The 23,194-nt window shown below is 36.9% G+C and overlaps 1 protein-coding gene across 2 annotated transcripts; it reads left to right on the top strand.

The window, feature by feature from the left end:
* Positions 1–5,091: 5,091 nt before the first annotated feature.
* On the top strand, positions 5,092–21,123 carry LOC306846689 (1-phosphatidylinositol 4,5-bisphosphate phosphodiesterase delta-1-like). Of its 2 annotated transcripts, none has more exons than XM_079380241.1 (15): positions 5,092–5,345; positions 8,192–8,350; positions 10,291–10,519; positions 11,873–12,002; positions 12,355–12,583; positions 13,136–13,337; positions 13,510–13,654; positions 13,834–13,986; positions 18,007–18,153; positions 18,273–18,414; positions 19,441–19,557; positions 19,732–19,910; positions 19,999–20,131; positions 20,215–20,364; positions 20,478–21,123. In XM_079380241.1, exons 1-15 carry the CDS (start codon positions 5,315–5,317, stop codon positions 20,564–20,566), a joined length of 2,235 nt encoding a protein of 744 aa, XP_079236367.1. In that variant the 5' UTR covers positions 5,092–5,314; the 3' UTR covers positions 20,567–21,123. The 2 variants fall into 2 exon arrangements, with proteins under 2 accessions (XP_079236367.1, XP_079236368.1); XM_079380242.1 differs by lacking the exon at positions 5,092–5,345 and adding an exon at positions 7,217–7,612.
* Positions 21,124–23,194: the final 2,071 nt, after the last annotated feature.

Below are 23,194 nucleotides of genomic sequence, written 5' to 3'. Positions count from 1 at the left end.
CAGTGTAAATTTGCTGTCCCCTCAAAATAACTCAGCACACAGCCATTAAGTCTAAACCGCTACCCTAAGTGAAAATGTCCAAATTGGGCCCAATTAGCCATTTTCTCTCCTCCGGTGTCATGTGACTTGTTTGTGTTACAAGGTCTCAGGTGTGAATGGGGAGCAGGTGTGTTAAATTTGGTGTTATCGCTCTCACTCTCTCATACTGGTCACTGGAAGTTCAACATGGCACCTCATAGCAAAGAACTCTCTGAGAATCTGAAAAAAAGAATTCTTGCGCTACATAAAGATGGCGTAGGCTATAAGAAGATTCCTTGCCAGGACCCTGAAACTGAGCTGCAGCACGGTGGCCAAGACCATACAGAATTAGAATTTCTGCACAATTACTGCACAATGTTGCTCCAAGGCAACGGAAAAATATTTTGGGGTGGGGGGTGGTCAAAATTGTTTTATTAATAAAATGTTCTCAAATAAACCAAGAAATTATGTGGAATCATTTTTATCATGTACCATCAAAATGTGTGCAGTAGAGGGATATATATGATGTATCATCTTGCCATCTTTTCAGTTTATATTTAGTCTCTTTTATTAAATAAGATTTAGATCAAAGTAATCTGACTATTGTAACCAAGGCACAAAATGCAGCCTTCTGTCTGCATTCTTATCCTGGGCCCCTTCAACATAAAGATGGATTTGGGGAATATGGCCTCTTCCTGAGGCTGCAGATTGGCCTAATGTTAAAATGCACTCATCCCAGAGCTGACGCTGCTGGGAGGGTAAGCCAGCCATGAATGGGACTGCTGATTGGCACAACAGCACACAGATACACTCACTACTCCATGACTATTGTTTTAATAAGGCCAAGCTAAATCATACACAGAGGGTAAGAGGTGACAAGACATTCACAATGACTTCCTAAAATGACTGAAGAGTTACACATGAAATAACACAGACATTCTTCTGTAAAGTATTTGTCCAGACATGTATTTTATCTTTGATATCTCAGATCTCAGCTCTGCCTGTGAAGGCATTTACTGTACTCTTTGTGACATGTATGGTATGTTAACAACAGGATATAATAATGACCAATCGCCTATGTCATACAGGCGACAGGTCATTTTTTAAAGCTGCATGCTTTAAAAATGAGCTGGAAGAAAACTTTCAGCATTTTCTCTAAGAATGTATTCGCATGGATCAACTGGGAAGTTGCTAGGTCACAGTGACTTGTCTTGCTGCCCTTCGTGGAAATGAGCAACACAAAATTATTTTGTCCTCCTTTTGAATCCAGTTTATACTTTATTCAAGTATAAAGACTATTGCACACATATATTCCATTATTAGTCATTCACACAAGCATAAAATTACTCGCAATGTTCTCTATTGACAGTCCTGATACTTTAAGGTTGTAATTTGTAATTGTCTAAATCACATCCTGAAACCTGCTTAAAGGGTTACTCCACCCCAAAATGAAAATTTTGTCATTAATCACTTACCCCCATGTCGTACCAAAACTGTAAAAGCTTAGTTCGTTTTCGGAACAATATTTAAGATATTTTGGATGAAAACCGGGAGGTTTGTGACTGTCCCATTGACTGCCAAGTAATTATCACTGTCAAGGCCCAGAAAAGAATGAAAAGCATTGTCAGAATAGTTAATCTGCCATCAGTGGTTCAATCTGAATTTAATGAAGCGGCAAGAACACTTTTTCTGAGCAAAGAAAACAAAACAACGACTTTATCCAATAATTTGTTTCCTCTGGCTCAGCGAAGCGCCATTTTGGAGAATATCCGCTGGACGCAAGCAGCGTACACTCTTCTGTGTCAGCCGTGCCACAAGGATACGTCTTCTATGTTTGGTTAGGCTTTGATTTGAATGAAAACTGTATGCGGCTGACACAGAAGAGCGTACGCTGCTTGGTAATTACTTGGCAGTCAATGGGGCTTGATGACAGATGACATTAACCTCAAAACGTTCATTAAGCTAATAGTACTTGCAACTGAACTTTTAAGCAAACTGTGATTTTATAGAGCAGATTTGATGTTGTACACTACAAATGTGTATTCCATGGGAATGCTGTAGCCTAAATCATAAAATACCACAGAAACTACCATAGCCTGAGGAAAAAATTATTCAACTACTTCTAAGCTTAAATCAATCGCAAATCAGACACTGACATTTGTGAAATTGAAGACCCATGAAATGCAGTTGTAGGCGCTTGTCTTTTTCTTCTGACTAATTGGTCTCTTTTGGTTGAGACAGGCTTATCAGACAGTGATAGACTGATAAGTTGATAAGTCAAAAATGACAACAATCATAACTTATCATATTGCATTGCCTGTTTTCAGCTCACAAATGAGTCAAGAGCAAGGCCTTACAGTGGTGGTTTGTTCAGAAAGCATCTGATATATTTTACACACAAAAAAACCTTGTGTAATGTTTGCTTTGTACTCAGCTGTCACACAGCAGATCTGAGAGCTGAGTTCCATGATCGCTATCAATCTGCAAAGGAATTCCTTGACAAAAGCAACATTTAAACCTCTCCAGCCACAGTATTTATACACAGAATACCTCAAACCACAGAGGACCACAACAATGTGAAATGATAACCAACACAACTATGAAGAGGCCCAAGAACGCTTGAATATGTGTTTCCAGTTTTCATAGGCCTGTTTGAAGTGAAGAGATGTTTGAGAAATTCAACTGTGAGTATTTTTTCTGATGAAAAACAGATTTCATTCATAAATCTCATAAACAAATATCTTGACCCTATATATCTTATAATATATAAGGTATTTCATATATTTTCTGTTTATATATATATATATATATAATATATACACTGTAAGAAATATTTCAATTTAAGAAAGTAAGTGTTTGTGCTGCCTTAAATGTCAACTTGAAATGCTAAGTTGTACTACTAAATGACAACTTACAATTGAGTTAACTGTACTGTGATATATATAAGTTGTAATAAATGTATGCATTTATAGAAAGACACACACATATATATATATGTGTGTGTGTGTGTGTGTGTGACCCTGGACCAAAAAATGGTCTTATTGCACGGGTATATTTGTAGCAATAGCCAAAAATACATTGTATGGGTCAAAATGATCAATTTTTCTTTTATGCCAAAATCATTAGGATGTTAAGTAAAGATCATGTTCCATGAAGATGTGGGAGGAGACTGGCCAGCAATCAGTTTCAGGTGCAGGTGGCTAGTCATATGATCAAGACCGCATGGTTGTTGCAACAACAGTGGTGTTTTCTGCAGTTTTGCTGTGTTTTTGATGTTGTGCTCGATGTGCAGCCTCTGTACTTGGTCACATAGGTATGTTATTAGCTGTGTGGTTTTGTTTGCGTTGAATGACTGCACCTTGATGGCGCAATTTCCATTTTTCTTTTCTTCTTTTAGGCTGAATATTTAAGAGGTTTTTATTCTCTGTCTGGGAAGCGGGACAGACAAACATTTATTGCTGCGGTACCTTCAATGGGCTGACGGCTGTGGTGGAATGCTGAATAATGGTAAATGCAGCATACACTTTACTGAGGCCGACTGCTTATGAGTTTGATGCAATTAATACATGAGAATTTATTTGATGTGGTTAATATCTGTGCTCTTATTTTATAGTACCTTTTATCTATCATGTTTGGGGATTGAGAGTTGAGATTGGGTAACTGTGCAGCAGTTGTGTGGTTTTTGTTTTTATATTGCGGGCTGTCTTGATGTGTATACGTGCTTGTTTTCTCTGTTAAAGGGGCAGACCAGCCACTGTTTCTTGTCTGTTTAAGCTTTATATTGTGGTTTAGTGCCTTTTTTTTTGTTTTTTTTTTTTATATTGATGATTAACGTGATCACATTAAATATTGTGTGTGTTATTTGCTTTTATGTTTCTGTGGTACTGCTCTCCTCTTTGTTACAATGCTCAGTGACTTTGTACAGGGCCGGGCCTGCATCGATGCTAAACCTCCTTCGGTGTAGGTGATTTGGGTGGAGTGGCACTGTTGTGTGGTGTGTACTAGAAGGTTGGCAATGAAATGGTTATTTATTTGCGGTGTATGAGGTGTATTTTTTTTTTTTTTCTTTTTGTCTCTTACAGGTGGTAGGAGGTTCATAAGAGCAGGCCTGACCCTCTTGTAGTCTTGAGAGCTATTTCCTACTAATGTGAATTTTATTATTGATGCGTTTTAACATTTGATGGTCTGTGTTGGACAATAAAATTGTGATTTCTTACAAACTCCATTGTTGCCCAGAATCGAGCATTGTGATTTGTGAAGGGCCATTTAATAAGGAGGTGGCGTAGTCCGCTTATATCTTCTACACTACAAAGATTTTATAAATTTCCTATCGTAAATATCAACTTAATTTGATTAGTAATACGCATTGCTAAGAACTTCATTTGAACAACTTTAAAGGCAATTTTCTCTATTTTGATTTGATATTCCAGATTTTTAAATGGTTGTATCTCAGCCAAATATTATCCTATCCTAACATACCATACAACAATGGAAAGCTTATTTATTCAGCTTCCAGATGTTGTATAAATCTCAATTTCGAAAAAAATTACAATATGACTGGTTTTGTGGTTCAAGGGTCACTCTGACACCCGTACACACACACATACATAGTTTTGCATGTGCATTATTTTCATGCAATGAAAACCATTTTTATATGTATAGCTTTAAAACGTCCATATTTCAAATATAGTATATTTGAATCCAAAGTAACCCCACTCAGTAATGTAGTCTGATCCATTTAAACAACTGCCTGCGTATCGGTTATATGACTCAGAAAAATAAAATGGTTCCTCGCATGACTAGCTCACTGCTTTGCAGCCTGTAAATTATTAGAGCCACCTGACCGATTTACTAATAGTGCATATTTGCTCTCAGACATGACAAGTGTCTACAGCTCTGATTACAGGTGCAGCACGTAGTGGACGTTAAAGAACTGCCAGAATGAAACAAACCAAACATTCAATCTCAGTCTGAATTTGCTTTACTACTGTTTGAGCATAATTTATCATGACCCCTATAGGTAACTGAAAGCACAGCATGCCGTTATAAGATGCTGAAGCGATCAGTGGGAGTGGCTCATCATGAGATACCTTTTGCTGAGACCATAGCAGCCACAGGCAGGTAATCTGTACCTGTGAAGAGAAGGCTGGTGGAGTAGTGCTGCTCAGTTGCGTCTGTTTTGCGTCAGCGAGACTTTGCGAAGTTTTATGTTTTTTTGCGTGTAAACTCCTAGAGTCGAGAACACTGGACAGATTGTGTACGAGGAGGATATAACAGTCTGCTGTATCTACGAGAAATGGATTCCAACGGCATTGCTGAGAAACAAGGTAAGTGTTGAATGAAAACTAAAACTGCAACTGAATTAAAATGATTCCGAAATGTCACAAAAGTCAGTCGAACAAACTCCTGAAAGTTCAGTTTGAGAGCAGTGAATGTTCAGACCTGTTCACTAAACCTGCACGCGCTCTTGAGTTCCAGCCACGCGCAACTGAATGTTAACCATTACCAAACACGATTCCTCACGCACTAATTTATGAAATATTAATTTAAAGGCCGATGTTGCAAACAACGGAGAGGGTAAACAAACTGAAGATGAACCAAGTTTTATTGTGTCATATTAGATATCGAACTTGCGCACTAATTTTGAAAATACTTTTGCGAATCACACTTTTATTTGTTTTCAGACAGCTATTTCTGTGGATGTCTTCTAATAAACGCATGAATGGGTGGTGTATAGTGTAAACTGAGTTAGAGGACATAATGTGGCTGCCACACCCTTAGTAACTTTGTATTGTCATGTGTTGGGTGTATTTGTCCATCTCTTACAGTGCTCCAATTTTGCAGCAATATAATAACCTACTAGACTTTCTATTGAGGATGGGGCACAGGAGAGGTGTCAGTAGCCTGGAGCAACATTCCGTTGACTGTCTCACATAACATCCCTTTCATTACTTTAGTTCCTCTGCCTGAAACCTCTGTCAAATTATGGGTTTACTCACTTCTTTAAACCAATGCTCAGTTCACTTTACGGTATTTTTCAACAGATCAGTTTTTTTTTTAAAAGTGACAAAAATATTCTTAAAGATCAACTTTTTTTTTATATACAATTTGTGCAGGGATTTCCCCCAGAAGGTTATAAGGTGTTATGCGTTGTGACCTGCGTTTGAGTTCTTAAAAAGCCCAAGGCATCTAAATGACTGCGTGCTTGTTGTGTACACACCTCCTGAATCTCCAGTATCTCTGTCATCCAGACGGATATGAAAAGGATCTAACTGTCCTCTCTCGCTCTGAAATGACAGCAGGAAGCAGCCTGTGGGTTTGTAGGGGCAGATAGACTCATTACAAATTGTCTTAATATTACAGGGGAAAAAGCCCACAGAGCCACTGCAAGTGTTTGCTTTCTTTAACAGAAAGTTGTCATGTAGACACTTATCTGAATCCAAAACAAACATAATGCAATGTCAACAAAAGACCGTTAGGGCAGAACTTTGTTTAAAAGTATATAAAAGCTGCTGTGCAATAAACAAATGTTTACAGTGAAAATTAGTTACAGAAATGTAGAATGAAATTTAAAATTTGTATAAACATCAACGTGGCCTTTATCTGTTTTATAAACTACAATTGCAGTATTTATTCATATTTTGAATGAGCTTTTATTATTTTCAGTTTTTAGTAATTTTATGTGCTTTTGTCTCTTTTATATATTTTTATTTAACTTTTAGTTTATTGCACTTTTAGTCGTTTTAGTATTTCATTTTAAACTTTAGATGCAAGGTATTCTCATCTAAGGTTTGTGTTTTATTTCAGCTTTCAATTTATTTATTTTTTTATTTTAGTTAACAAAAATATTATTAGCCTGGCCTTATACATTTAAACAATTTCTAAAATATATATAAACAATATTTACATTGTCATTGCAGAACAAAAACATTCTGCTCTTCACATGTCTACCTTTTATTAACACGTTAGATAATATTTCGCACTTGGTTTAATAGACTATGCCAAATGCCACCAAATGAGGCATTAACATCTTTTCTGAAATGAAAAAGGCCGTGTGTGATTCTGAAACGGTCAATATTACTACCATCATAAAAGAACAGCATTTTAAGGGTTAACAGAAATCCACTGGAGATAATGGGATGAGACTGCTGGCAAACACAGCCACTAGATGGCGCCATGGGATCTGCACAGAAACAACAAGCCCAACAGGTATTTCAACAGCTGTTTGGCATTTTGCAGTATGCTTTTAAAAAGTATAAAATGTATACTTATTAAATCTATCTTTAAACAAACATCCTTAAAGTGCTGTTTTTATTCACCAACGAGTATGAGATCAGGTGTCACTACAGTCTTATTCTAGGGATGAACTTTGGATTAGTACACGCCCCGAATCCGGGGACAAGTAAGTGAGTGCAACACAGCAGGTCGTTAGGATATGTTTGCGGCTGCCTTATTCCGAAACAGATTAGATTTTTGTTGCGGAATATTCACAATATGCAGTGTGTACGAAAACAACCAACGCGGACCAAATCTCAAGAGTCCTTACACCGCGCGCAGATGAAAACAACAGCGAGAAACAACATGAAACGTCTCGGTAGGACAATGAATAAAACAATCGTATGTGTAATCTGAGAACTTAACCTTTCATTTGAACCTTTCATTTCATTTAAAGATGTGTGCAGTTCATTGACAAGCACCTCGAAGGAAGTTGCCTTACTTTATTAAGTTGCCTATCTAGAATGCAGTGTATTGGGCTTTTGCTATTGTCGTAAATAGAGCAAGAACACATCACACCTAATTGATTCATGGTTGTGTTTAAATTACTCATAAATACACACCACACCTTTGTAAATAATTCATTTGTGCTGTGGCAGTTTGACCTAAAAGCAGGTCCTGGTTGGTGTCAGGTGTCTGCAGTATGTGTTCCTGTCTTTTTATGCAGAGTCTTTTGTGTTTTACATAAAAGTTTATAAGCTACGTATTCTTCCTCAGCAGCTGGACTCATGAATGGGTGGGTTCCTTCCTCAATTGGACCACAAAGCGACAATACAATACTTTGTTTTTTCTGCCTTCATAAAAAGGATGTTGAGGGAAATAACCCACAAATCTGTCTTTCAGAATGAGCTTTGAAAGAATGATTACATGAGCTGTCTTGCTCTTGTCCTCCCCACAGGTTTGGAGGGTGACGGGGAGCTGCAGTTCCTGATGAATGGCGGAGAGCTTTTGAAAGTCCGTTCGGGATCATGGAAAAAGACACGCTACTACAAACTCCAGGAGGACTGCAAGACCATGTGGCATGAATCCAAAAAGACCTTGAAATCCAAACAGACATGTGAGTCCCAAAAGGATGTGCGCAGGGGTGTGTCAGTCAACCCTTTCTTTGCTCGTGCGCTTGTGTCCTGCGCTGACCTATATTGTTTCATTTGTCAGTATGAATGTCTCTCACAGAAGTTACTACAGCGCTTCCTTCCTCAAATCCACATTTTTAAGCGTAAACGGGGTCAAATGAATGCATAAAACCTAAATGAAGTTGCGTAAAATATGTACAGGCACATATAAGTGATAGTTCACCCAATGTACAGAACATTAAAGGGATAGTTCACCCAAAATGAAAATTCTGTCGTCATTTACTCACCCTCAAGTAGTTCCAAACCTGTATCAATTTCTTTGTTCTGCCAAACACAAAGGAAGATAATTTGAAGAAAGTTTGTAACCAGGCTGTTTTGGGGCACCATTGACTTCCATAGTAGGAAAAAAATACTATGGAAGTCAATCATGCCCCACATTCTTCAGAATATCTTCCTTTGTGTTCAGCAGAACAAAGACATTCATACAGGTTGGGAACTACTTGAGGGTGAGTAAATGATGACAGAATTTTCATTTTTGGGTGAACTATCCCTTTAATGTCTGTGACAGTAAAGTTCTCTTGCTTTATTTAATATTAAAGATATTTTATCTATAATGAATACTATTATCAGGTTTGTGCCAACAAAATCAGTTGGACTGAGGCCGATGTTTACTGGGTGTGGTTCAGTAATACTGATATAGACGTTGACATGTGATTTATTGATGTGTATTGCCATTCAAAAGTTTGGGGTCTGTAAGATATTTTTTTTTTGTAAAAAAAAATAATACTTTTATTCAGCAGGGATGCATTGGGTGATGGTAAAGATATTTATAATGTCACCTGTTTCAGATAAATGACGTTCTTTTGGCCTTCTATTCATCTAAGAATTCTGAACTATATCATAGTCTTAACAATATTTATTAACAGTTGTGTTCGACACTGATAGTAATAATAAATGTTTCTGGCGCATTAAATCAGCATATTAAAATGATTTCTGAAGGATCGTTTGACACTGAAGCCTGGAGTAAAGATTCTGAAAATTCACAGAAATGTATATCAAAATAAAAAACATTTTAAATTGTAATAAAAATCACAATATTGCTGTTTTTACTGTATTTTTGATCAAATAAATGCAGCCTTGGTCAGCAGAGATTTTAAAAAACATTAGCTTTTGACTCCAAACTTCTGAATTGAAATGTATGATTATATCACTACATCTTTACATCATAATAATGTCATAGTGATCTCTTGCCCTTGTTAAATGCTTCAAAGCATTGGCAAGAAGATTTGTGCATCGTTTTTAAATGTAATTAAAAGGGTTATTGATGAAACGAATGTTTCTCCAAATTAGCTATTTGTGTACTAGTTGTGTGTTTTACTACAGCACATTAAAGTTACTTTGTCGTTTTGTACCCAGTGCTGTAAAATACAAGCCTGGGGCTATGTTTAAAACGTATGTATATTTTCCCTCAAAGTATGCAAATGTCCAAAATCAAGCTTCCAATGCCTTTTTCTCATGCATGACCCTTTTCTGCATAGAATTTCCATATGCATATTACCGTGATGATACAGCATTTAACAGCAGTCCCTAATAGAAACTAGGAAAAACTGCTTTAATGAAATATCTTTATAAATATAGTTTTCAATGGGTTTAACCATAAATCACTGTAAGCATACTTGGATATTTTTACCGGAAAATAAAGTCGAGTTACTGACTTACAACTTTTTTGCTATTTAAAAAAACTAACATCAGATAATCACAAATTTTGGACATAAATCATCCAAATTATAAGATCACCATTTCATTCACAGTACAGATGTTACATTTGCACACTGCTAAACTGCAGTGTTATTTTTGATAATGGTGGGATTCAGTGGGACTCACATTGTTATATATTATGTTTCTATATTTGTCTCTCACACAGTCTCTGTTGAGGACATTGACGAGGTACGAACAGGTCGGCAGACGGAGAGTTTGAGGAAGTACACAGAGGAGTCAGTGGAGGGTCGAGCGTTCTCCATCCTGTTTAAGGGTCGACAGAAGGGCCTGGACCTGATCGCCAGCTCTGAGGAGGAAGCCAAGAAGTGGGTCGGCGGTTTGGAGAAGGTCATCTCAAACATAAAGAACCTCACTCCTCAGAAGAAAACCGAGCAGTATCCTTTTCAAACGCCTGTGACGCAGTGTTAATTTTGGCAGGCATTTTTGATTTAGTCTTAGTCTTTATCTTGAGACGAAAATGCTTAATAGTCTTAAGTCACATTTTAGTCATTTGAGTCTTTCATAGTTTTAGTCTAGTTTTAGTCGACGAAAGTTCATTGCATTTTTGTCAACTTTTAGTCAAACTGCAGGTACCCACATTTATTTTGGTAGCTATTTTATATGTAGTATTCAAAAAAAAATATTCATCAATTCTTCTCTCTTTAGACCAAATCAATTAAGCTTGAGAAATTTGAATCAAGGATTGAATTTGGAAAAATTTGAATACATTTTCAGTTTTTGGTAGAAAGGGTGTGCCCGAAGCGTGAATCTTGCTTCATAGTACTGGCTGAGTACTGCTGCTCCATAGTATAAACAGAGTAAGTGAAAGTGAATCTAAAAAAGATCTCCACATCCACACGTAGCCTACATACACAACCATGGTAACGACAATCACGGAAACAAGCGAAGATGACACAAAAACATATTCAAGCAAAAGCCAACACAGATAAGTTGTGTGAGACAAAGCAAACCTCTCCATCCAGTTCGAGCCCTTCCTGCTCCTTGAGTTTCTCTCCACCGCTGGAAAGCTGCTCCGATATATATTTACGTGGGTCCTACCTCTTGCCTGATCGTAACCCTTCTTTTTAATGTTTTATTTCTGATATTTATTTATTTATTTATTTATTTTTTTAATCTGCCGTCTCTCTCTATCTATAGTCGATCTGCTAATATCCGTCCTGTGCATTCAAATAGAGCGCTCTCTTCTCTCTATCAGTACAAGACACGCCCCCTTACTGCTGATTGGCTACACGTGTTTTGGGATTCGGTCAGACACTACGGTCAAAAGCGTTTTTCAAAAATGGCTTAGTGCATGTGGCCTGGCCGCCACTACTTAGGCTAATGTACATAGCGGAAACCCTGAATAATCCTCCGTATACCGACGTTGCCTGTCGTAGAGACTGTGAGGGGGACGGATCGGGTCACTATGAATCTGGGGGGGTCATGTCCCCCCGTCCCTAGTGCCATCTGCGCGCCTGAGCCTATAGGATGTATTTTGAATGATGTACGGTAGTCCTCAAATAACATTTTAGTCTCGTCTTGTTAACGAAGACGCGTCATAGTTTTTATCATCAGATTTTAGTTTTAGCTCGTCAACGTCTCGTCTTAGTCACAGGAAAAAGGTTCGTTGACGAATATTTTTCGTCGTAGTCTTCGTCGACAAAATTAACACTGCAGTGATGTTGAGGTGCAATTCAAGCGTTCTTCTTTCAAATCTCTTATTAATTGTCCTTACATCAGAGCTCCAGCTGGATCTACAGCTGTTTGCGTAAAGCAGATAAAAACTTTGATAACAAGATCAGTCAGAAAGAGATGAAGAGCTTTCTACAACACATCAACATTGAGGTGGCTGAAGACTATGCTGAAATGCTCTTTCAGGTAATATTTCTTTATTTGTGCAGGATTCTAACCTAGTTTGCCCATCTATAATGTTTCCACAGTGCTACAACTCATGCATTAACTGACAATAAGCAATACATTTTATGCAGTATTTATTGAACATTGTTAGTGTTTAGTTAATAAAAATACAAATGTTCATTGTTAGTTTCTCTAGTCCATTAAATATTATGAGATCATTTTGATTTTAATAATATATTAGTAAATGTTGAAATTAACATTAGCTAAGATTATTAAATGCTTTAGAAGTATAAATTCATGTTAACAACAGATTGAACCTTAAAGTGTCACCCACACAAGACTTGGCTTGAAACACCCGTTTCCTCTCTTTCAGAAATGTGACAAATCAAAGGGCGGATTCCTGGAGGGCAAAGAGATTGAGTATTTCTATGAAATCCTGACACAAAGAGAGGAGATTGATGTCATCTATGGAGAGTATGCAAAGACAGATGGTCTTATGAGCGCCACTGACCTGCTCAACTTCCTGTTGAATGAACAGAAAGAAGACGTGTCTCAGAATGATGCCCTTCAGCTTATTGAGAAATATGAACTTGATGAAAATGGTAATGCCTCCTGCTTGAGTTACTCTTATTTGTAAGTTGCTATGGATAAAACATCTGCTATACACTACCATTCAAAAGTTTGGGGTCAGTATTTTTATTTTTTAAGAAGTGACTTATTCAGCAAGAATCCATTCAATTGATAAATTTCATATCAGAAAATAAAGACATTTAAAATGTTACAATTTTCTTTTCTTTTTTTTTTTTCAAATTAATGTTCTTTTGAACTTTTTATATTCATTAAAGAATCTTTAACAAATGTATTGTGGTTTTCACAAAAATATTAAGCAATTAAGTTTATATTCAATATTAATAAGAAAAATAAATGTTTTTTTGAGCAGAAAGTCAGTATATTAGAATGATCTGAAGGATCATGTGACACTGAAGACTGGAGTAATGACTTTGCCACCGAAGGAATAAATTACATTTTAAGATACAAAAAACCTTGCCAATCACAAACTTTTGAGCGATAGTGTAAGTAAATGTATTTAGTTTCAGTCTCGGGGAGAAAAATGCAAGTGTAACTACAATGTCTTCGTTTTGCAATTCTTGTAGCCAAAGCCAAACAGCAAATGACAAAGGATGGCTTCCTAATGTACTTGCACCAGCCAGAGGGGCTGATCTTTAACCCGGCTCATAAAAATGTTTACCAGGACATGAACCAGCCTCTCAACCATTACTTCATCTCCTCCTCTCACAACACATACCTGCTGGAGGACCAGCTCAAAGGACCCAGCAGCACTGAGGCATACATAAAGTAATTGTCAATCATTCAACATTTGTTTGTATTTTAATTAAATAGTTTAAAGATGAAATGCATTATTAGATACTATTAGATACTAGTTTCATAATGAAAGTATTTCGGTTAATTAACCTTTCTTAAAGCATGGCTTATTTTTGGAGTACCAAGTTGCATTGTCCCTCCATAGAGCACTTCTGAAGGGCTGCCGCTGTGTGGAGTTGGACTGCTGGGATGGATCAGATGGAGAGCCGGTCATTTACCATGGATACACTCTCACCTCAAAGGTCCTCGTCAAAGATGTGATCAAAGCCATTCAAGAATATGCCTTTAAGGTAAAAAAATATTTATAACAATGAATGCAAACAACTGTCATTTCACCAAGATAATATAGTGATGGATAATGTTTGTTTTGGGACTTGTAGAGCTTGTTCTTCTGGTGTGCTTTCCACGTGTGCCTGACTGTCAACAATGTGGGTTTTCTTTTTAATTTTTTTTTTTTTCATTTTACCAGACGTCTGAGTATCCTGTGATCCTATCTTTGGAGAACCACTGCAGTGTGGAGCAGCAGAAGATCATGGCTCAGCACTTGATCTCCATCCTGGGTAGCGCTCTGGTCACTAAACCTCTCGGAGATCAGATGCCGAGATGCCTTCCTTCCCCAGAGGTTAGTGATTGCAAGATGTTAATGTTTGGTAATCTGCTAAGCCATGTTATACAGGCATATTCAGCTGCAAGACTATGTAAGGGATACCCAGGGTTCCTACAGGGTTTAGAAAAGTATGGTAAAAAGAAAGCAGAGTACAGAAAAATATTTGTGTGTCCAGACTTTTGCCCCATTTAGTTTTTTTTTATAATGGAAAATTAAGAATTTAATGAAAATTAATTTATCGTACAAGAAGTGAGCTTTCATGGCAGCTGTTTAGTGATTCTTTAGTGAGCACCAAATGAATGAATTAATTCATTGTGCACTTTTTCATTATGCAAAATGCAGGTTATAAGCATTTTGGGTTTAGCACCGTATTACATAGCCTCAAGGATCTTTGCAAAAATAAAAAATAGGGCCTTTGCAAAAATAAAAAAAAAACTTAGCATATAGGACAATGCACACTGAGCCACCTGTTGTGCCATCAGCCCATTTCGTGGTGTGGTTTCTTGGCTGCCACAGACTACGCATTAAAGAGAACTAAGGCTTGAAATATGGCATATTGCCCCAATGAAAGCCAAAACTTAAACACTTTTTTTTTTTTTTTACAGTACCAGTCTTTTTTTATAGACCGTTGAACTTGGCAAATTATATGCCATCAGCCCATTTCGTTTCATAGTTTCTCCACTACTACATAGGATGTGTTAAATTGGACAATAGGCCTTGATATTAGGGGTTTTATTCATAGTAAGATGGCAGTGATGCACAAAGGAAATAGGTTATATAAAATTAGAAATTGTAATGCATAATCATGCAAAACATTCCCATTGCACATGTGAATAGTTTCTTGAGGGCACAAAAAAGTTTCTTGTGTGCATGTAAAAGTCTGTATTTTTTATTTTAGGGACTCAAGAAAATCAATGAAAAAACCCTGAGAAAATAAAAATATTTACAGATGACTGTACTATATACCAAATATAAAGCTGAAAATAATGTTCCATGAACCATTTATGTTAAATATGGTCTGAAAATCTACCGAGAGGTTTGGAAATTTGTTTGGAATTTTGAAATGAAGAATGGGTAGGACCCCTGGATACCGTACGTTAATCTGGTTACAACCTGAATTCCGGAAATGTTGGGACGTTTTTTTAAATTTGACTAAAACGAAAACTAAAAGACTTTCAAATCACATTAACCATTTTTTTTTATTCACTAGAGAACATAACAAATGTCTAAACAGAGAAATTTTACACTTTTATCCACTAAATTAGCTCATTTCAAATTTGCCTGCTACAGGTCTCAAAAAGGTTGATACGGGGGCAACAAAGGGCTGAAAAAGCAAAACATTTTGAAAAGATTCAGCTGGCAGAACATCTAGCAACTAATTAAGTTAATTGAAATCAGGTGTGTAACATGATTAGCTATAAAAGTCTTAGATGGGCAGAGGCTCTTCAATCTGTGAAAGAGTGCGTAAAAAAGATTGTGGAATACTTTAAAAACAATGTTCCTCAACATCCAATTGCAAAGGCTTTGCAAATCTCATCATCTACAGTGCATAACATCATCAAAAGATTCAGAGAGACTGGAGAAATCTCTGTGCGTAAGGGACAAGGCCGAAGATCTTTGTTGGATGCCTGTGGTCTTCGGGCCCTCAGACGACACTGCATTACTCGTCGGCATGATTCTGTCATGGACATTACTAAATGGGCCCAGAAATACTTCCAGAAACCAGTGACGGTGAACACAATCCGCCGTGCCATCTGCAGATGCCAACTAAAGCTCTATCATGCAAAAAGGAAGCCATATGTGAACATGGTCCAGAAGCGACATTGTGTCATGTGGGCCAAGGCTCATTTAAAATGGACTGTTTCAAAGTGGAAAAGTGTTCTATGGTCAGACGAATCCAAATTTGACATTCTTGTTGGAAATCACGGACGCCGTGTCCTCCGGCCTAAAGAGGAGGGAGACTTTCCAGCGTGTTATCAGCATTCAGTTCAAAAGACAGCATCTCTGATGGTGTGGGGGTGCATAATTGCATGCAGTATGGGCAGCTTGAGCAACATATGCTCCCCTCCAGACGACGTCTATTTCAGGGAAGGCCTTGTGTATTTCAGCAGGACAATGCAAAACCACATATTCCAGCTAATACAACAGCATGGCTTTGTAGTAGAAGAGTTCAGGTGCTGAATTGGCCTGCCTGCAGTCCAGATCTTTCACCTATAGAGAACATTTGGCACATCATTAAATAAAAAATACGTCAAAGATGACCACAAACTCTTCAGCAGCTGGAAACCTAGATAAGGCAAGAATGGGACCAAATTCCAACACCAAAACTCCAGAAACTCATAACCTCGATGTCTTCAAACTGTTTTGAAAAGAAGTATTGCATCATGTGATTCGAATTTCTTTTAGTTTTCATTTTATTCAAATTTAAAAAATGTCCCAATATTTCCAGAATTCAGGTTGTATTATAAAATACAAAATAAACCGGACTGAGAAGTTTTGTTTTGTAATAATGATGACAGACTGATTGTATGCAATCCTGGTAAATACACACCCAATTTCAAATAAGAAATTAAATGGGCATGAATTATCAAGTTGAAATTATTTTTATCATGTAAGAAGAAAGAGACAATGGTGGAATGGAAAGAGAGACAGTTGTTGGAAATTGGTCGCCAGGAAAGGTGATCAAAATATTTAGTTGGGATTCAGTGATATTAACATTCTGGCTGATGCAATAAACCAAAGTTAGTTTATTGTTGCCGATAACGGTACCTGGAAAACGTTTAAGGATTTATTTATGATCCCAGAAAAACGTATAAAATTTTAGTGCATTTAAAGAATCTTTTATAGAAATTGGGCTTAATCTTGTCTTTTTGTCCGAGTATAGTTTTCTGACCCTGCATAAGACAGTAAGGCAACTACCCCAACTGCACAGAAAGGTAGTAAGGACATCGTCAAAATAGTCCATGTGACAGCAGTGGTTCAACTGTAATTTTATGAAGCTACGAGAATACTTTTGTGCACAAGGGGGAATTTTTTTTTTTTACTTTATTTAACAATTTCTTCTATGTCAGCACACATAGAAGAATCCCAGCACACATCCTGCGTCAGCAGCACCACACACAAAAAGTATTCTCATAGCTTCATAAAATTACGGTTGAACCACTGATGTCACATGGATTATTTTAACAATGTCATTTACTACCTTTCTGGGCCTTGAACATAGTAGTTTCGTTGCTGTCTATGCAGGGTCAGAAAGCTCTCTGATTCCAATCTTATGAGTTGTGAGTGACATGAGGGTAATTAATGATAGAATTTTCATTTTTGGGTGAACTAACCCAAACCAACCAAGACGTGAGACCCAAGAGAGTTTTCCAGCCTGACTGAACAGGAGATGCTTTCAGGATGGAATTCTGTGGAATGTGTGGAATTTATACAGCAGCTGCTCTATTTGAAATCGTCGCTGCCTCTCAAACTCTTTGCTGTCACAAAATTCACAAAATTACAAATGTCAACTCTTCAGAAACGTTAGACAGACACCTTCAGCACATCAATTTGATGGAAATGAGGAAATGGCAAATGCAGAGTTATGCCATCACGTTGGTCCATCGTGGTTTTGTGGTGTCATGCTTTGAAAGACTGCTTTGGGTTACTATGGCGACTGACTGGTGCTTTGCCTGCAGGGGAGCAGATGATTATCAAAGCTTACATAACGTTGTTTTCCATTCCCCTCAGTCAAGGTGTGGCCTGTCCTGGTCACTGTCATAGTCAACAATACAAACGCTGCTGTTCTCCACGGTATCAGTTACAGCTAAAGCTTCCTAAAACTACTGTTAGAAACACAGTACCAAATGTCAAAATCAGTATGCAGTAAATATGCTGTGTATTTGATAGTATTCTGCGCTATTAAGCTGAGATCTGAGAATAAATTTTTTTTCATAGACAACTATAAGTTGCTTAAAATATTTGCAGTTCCTTTTGGTGACACTAGTTGTTAAATACACGTTTACACACATGGCTGTGTCGTGTATTATTTAGGAGCTCAAAGGCCGATTCATAGTCAAAGGGAAAAGACTAGACAAACTTGAGGACATGTTTTCAGAAGAGTCCAAAACAGCAGAGGAAGAAAGTGTAACAGAGGAAGATGATGATGGTGACGAAGAAGACCAGGAAAAGAAGTCTAGTGTAAGCTGATTTCTGTGCTCTCTTTCTTGTGTACATATGTGACCATGGAAAGAAAAAAATTCAAATTCTTTTGATGTTCAATTTTTTTTTATATACAATTACACACATCGTCGCTGAAGTTGGTGAAGGAGCTTTCGGATATTGTGATCTACTGCAAGAGTGTCCACTTCCGTGGGTTTGAGGATTCCCGGGACAAGCAGTCCTTTTATGAGATGGCCTCGTTCAAAGAGGGAAAAGCTGAGAAACTGGTGGAGGAATCAGGTGTGATGTCATGACTTATGCCGCTCAGACACAACACATGCTATTAAACACATGAATATATGTCATGAGACGCAGACTTGGACTCTGTCCAGCTGCACAGATTTATTACGCTGCAAACTACACAGTCAGAAACGTGCATAACGTCACAGATGATGTTCTGCATGAGGGAGACCTTAGACACAACTTTGAATATGGAAACGAGCGGGTGACTAACAAGGAAAAGAGCCATTCATATATACCACTTTACTGGACAGCAAAAAGAGAGACACATTTTATTCATGAACATAAAATTATCTATTAAAATCTAAAAAAAAAAATCTCTTAATCTATGCAAATTTTATTTTTAGTAATTGAAGAAAAATATGGTAATTTACAGAGAAGTTACAGCATCTAAAACAATGTACACTACAGTTCAAATATTTGATGTCACTGAGATTTTTATTTTAAGATTAGTTTTTAAATTCATTTTTTTATTCAGCAAAGATTCATTAAATTGATCAAAACTGGCAGGAAAGACCTTTATAATATCACAAAAGACTACTATTTCAAAAAAGACGTTCTTTTGAGCTTTCTATTTATCAAACGTTTCCACAAAATTATTAAGCTGCTTTTTAACATGGTTGATAATAAGAAATGTTTCCTAAGCACCAAATTTTTTTTGAAAGCTCATGTGACACTGAAGACCGTAATGAACAGCAGTAATGGCTGCTAAAAATTAAGCTTTGACATCTCAGGAATAAAATGTATAAAAACAGAAAATTAATATTTTAATTTTAATAATATTTTACAATATTACTTTTTTTTTATATACTGTATTTTGCAGAAAATGCTGCCTTGGTGTGTATATGTGTATATATTATTATAATTATCTATAAATGTATAAAACACACCAACCTTGAGCTTTTGAACAGTAGTGTACATTTTGACCTAAAATTATCCGCCTTTCAAAATCTTTTCTGCCTATATGTCTATTTGTCAACTATCCAAACACATTCCTTGGCTAATAATTTAATTTTTCTGTCACAGTGAACGATTATATCCGTCACAATATAGACAAACTCAGCCGGATTTACCCAGCGGGACTGAGGACGGACTCCTCAAACTATAACCCAGTGCCTCTGTGGAACGCAGGCTGTCAGATAGGTAAAGACATGAATTTTATATTCACCATTCAACTGACACTGGGACGTGTATATTCAAATCTAGTTAGTGGAAGTTGATGTTAATGTCACAGTGCTAAACTCACAGGCTTTTTAAAGCTTAAAAAATTTCTTTGAACTTGATTGAAACGATCCATTTTATCTCCCTTTTCTCCAGTGGCCCTTAACTTCCAGACGCCCTGCCCAGAGATGGATCTGAATCAGGGGCTCTTCCTCCAGAACGGACAGAGTGGTTACAACCTCAAACCTTCTTACCTACGAGAACGAGACACTAAATTTGATCCCATCACTCTTCCAGATGGACCGTGGCTAAAGAATAAGACACTCCATGTGATGGTAATGGATCTGTAGTTTTTTTTTTAATATTAGACTTTTTCTTTTCCAGTTATAATGCTACATGTTCTGTTTCTGTTTGTCTTAATAGGTGATCTCAGCCCAGCAGCTACCCAAAGTGAGCAAAGGGAAGTCCTCCATTGTTGATCCCATTGTGAAAGTGCAGATCTACGGTGTGCCGGCCGATACCACTGTGGTGGAAACGCAGTACATTGAGAATAACGGTACAATAACTCTCTAAATATGGTCAGTCGGGATTCTCCTCAGGATCAAGATGTTGCCTAATCGCTCTCTATTGTTTCTCAAGGCTTCAACCCCATGTGGAATGAGAACTTCCAGTTTGATGTGCGTGTGCCAGATCTAGCCCTTGTGCGCTTTTTGATTGAGGACTACGACTCCGGTTCGAACAATGAATTTATTGGCCAGTACACACTTCCCTTTAACAGCCTAAAGAAAGGTCAGTGTGTTTAAATATGTGCTCATCTCTTTGTTTTTTTAAGTTGCCATTGCTGTCTTAAATATGCATGATAAATATTACTATAACCACATAGTTTGTTTGTTATACCACAGGATATCACCATGTGCCACTGCTCGATAAGAATGGAGACCACCTTTCCGCCGCTGGGCTTTTTGTCCACATCATGGTTGTGGATGCTTAATAACACATGATGGCGCAGGTTCTATACTGTATCTGAGATGATCATATGTAGATATGTGGAAGGGTCGGCAAAACAGGAGGCAGCTTGAGTGATTCTAATGGGTAAATGAAATTGTGGGAATAGAGCAACTTTTCTGAAGTTGTGATATGATGGTCTTGAATATCAATAACTTTTGTACTTTTTACAATTTGTAAAATACATTTATTCATTTTAGTATGCCAAATAGATTACTTAACATTGAGTGTCAACCTTTTAAGATTAGTTAAACTGAACACTATTTTTAGATATTCAGATTTTAGCAGAGGAATAATTTGATGGTGGAATTACAAATAAACAGAACCACTCCATCCTCTGGGTAGTTTCTCTAGATACATGTTTTTAAGCCTGCATTAGACTTTATATCTTTGTCTTATACGTAGTTACTTACCACATCCGATTTATGTCATTATTAAATGAGGTACTTTAAATGCTATGATACCCATAAAATCAGCGATTTTTATCAAACACATTGCCAACATCCATGTAAAGGTGAAATAAATGTAAGTTATTCAAAACTGTAGGTTTTAAGTTTTTATTCAGTAATGGCTTCAACCAGAGAAAAGAGGCATGAAGAAGGTTTAATGAGCTTGTGGAATAATGCCATATTTGGCTGTTTAGACCCATGGTTTCATATCTACAAGACCGTAAGACTGAGCTCTATTAGTGTGGACATCCAGTCCACGTGAAAGCATAAGAAAAACTGCATTACTTTGGTAACATCACAGAACTTCCTATTTAACAGCAGAGAATTGGATGACATTAGCATATATTTGAAAGAGTATCACTTCATATTATGCTCGACAGTCTGAAACGTTTTAAAACATGCTATAAAGCGAAATGTTAAGGGTGTACTCACACCTGTCTTGTTTGGTTCAATTGAATCAAACTCAAGTTCGTTTCCCCCCCTTGGTGCGGATCTTTTGGGCAGGGGCCTGTACCATGATGGTGGATGAACAAATTCAGAGTTACAGGATTAGTTTTGAGTTGACAAAACCAAAATACTCCAATCCGGCTTCACTGGTACCATGATGCTGATCATCAACTTTCTTTGTCAACTCAGGCTTTGATTTTGAGTTTGTGGAGCATGTGCACATGAATGTGTGACATCACTGGCAAACAGCCAATCACGAGCCTTGGTTAAAGGTTTTGCTAAAGGTCAAGAGATTGAAGAATATGATGAATTTAAATGGATTTACAATGAAAAAAGTACTTGTTCATGAAAGAGAACAAATAAAAGAAATTATCTTGCTTTATCAATGCAGTCACAAGTGAAACTTGTTAAATTAGTTTATATAGTTGGAAATATAGAGATAGAGACTAGACCATGTAAGGTCACATAGTCATTTTTAAAGCATTGATTCTACAACTTATATTACATACGATCTGTATATATTAACATTCATTTAAAATAAATGATTTATAATAACTGTTCAACTAAAATTGCTTGAGTAATGATTAATAATAATATAAAGCATATAATTATATAAAAATAAGTAATCATTAAAGCCAGCCAAAAAAGTACTAGTGACTTAATTTGGAGGAAGAGAAACTGGGTGAGTGACTTCGTGTCAGAGATGTCACTTTGCTCACATCTGACTGGTCCAATTTCAGTTTGAGATCTCCAACTCAGAACATAACCTACCCCAGAGCAGGTTAGCAGTAGAGTGTGTTACAATGGCAATGAATGCAGCTAAAAGCCAAGCCACTTTCATGGTACCTAAAACCCAGGATTGGTGCAACTAAACAAACTTACCTGGCTAGCCAGCTAATCTGGCTTCATGGTACAGGCCCCAGGTGTGAATACAGCAATCGCGCACTGGTGCGGGCCAAACAATTGTATGGTCTGCTTCCAAACAAACTCTGGTACGGTTGAATGGATAAACCAATGAATGGATGACCTTAAACACAGGTCTGGTTTTGTTTACAGTTTTTGGTTCACTTGCAAAAAGGGACCAAACCAAACAATTCAACATTGCATTTGGTCCGGACCAAAGCAAGTGAACTAGCAGACTTTCCTGGTGTGAATACACCCTAAGATTCTGCACTATTTGTAGGTCACAAATCATTCATAAATTGATCATGCGATTCCTTTGTATGGATGGTTTGTTGTTATTTGGATCATCTCAAATTATGCTGGAGAACATAATCATCAGGATTTACACAAACTTGTAGAGTTCATGCAGCTTTTGACAGATTAACCACATACTAAGACATTCAAAATTCAGGTATTAAATTCAACTTCTCAAATCATTATACTGATAATATAAATGGTCAATTTTAAATGCAATTAAAAATGTATTAAATCAAATACAAAATAAAAGCATTTCTACTAAATCCCAGACTTTGACCCAAAAAAAAAGCTTTCTTGCAACCAGCATTTACACTAACATTTTATAAAGAAATAACATTAGAAAGTTAAGGTGACAAAGTTATTTTTATAATTACCTGACTGCTCATTTTGTAAACAAACTAGTCTAAAACCACTTGATAAGCTAAAACACACCTTGCTGACATGGTTTGGAGAAATAGTAACACCTGAGATACTGAACTTCAAGCACATGCAATATAAAAGAAGTCAAATAAAAGTCA

This window comes from Barbus barbus (genome assembly GCF_936440315.1).
Source record: "Barbus barbus genome assembly, chromosome: 26".
Taxonomy (NCBI): Eukaryota; Metazoa; Chordata; class Actinopteri; order Cypriniformes; family Cyprinidae; genus Barbus; species Barbus barbus.
The sequence above is the reverse complement of the archived record's forward strand: the minus strand, read 5'-3'. Positions and strand labels throughout refer to the sequence as shown.

Coding starts and splice junctions, on each gene's coding strand:
- LOC306846689 (XM_079380242.1), top strand. CDS start 7,513: ATGCAGTGTGTACGAAAACAACCAACGCGGACCAAATCTCAAGAGTCC. Junction 18,415..19,440: donor GAAACTGGTGGAGGAATCAG/GTGTGATGTCAT, acceptor TTTCTGTCACAG/TGAACGATTATATCCGTCAC. Junction 19,911..19,998: donor ATAAGACACTCCATGTGATG/GTAATGGATCTG, acceptor TTGTCTTAATAG/GTGATCTCAGCCCAGCAGCT.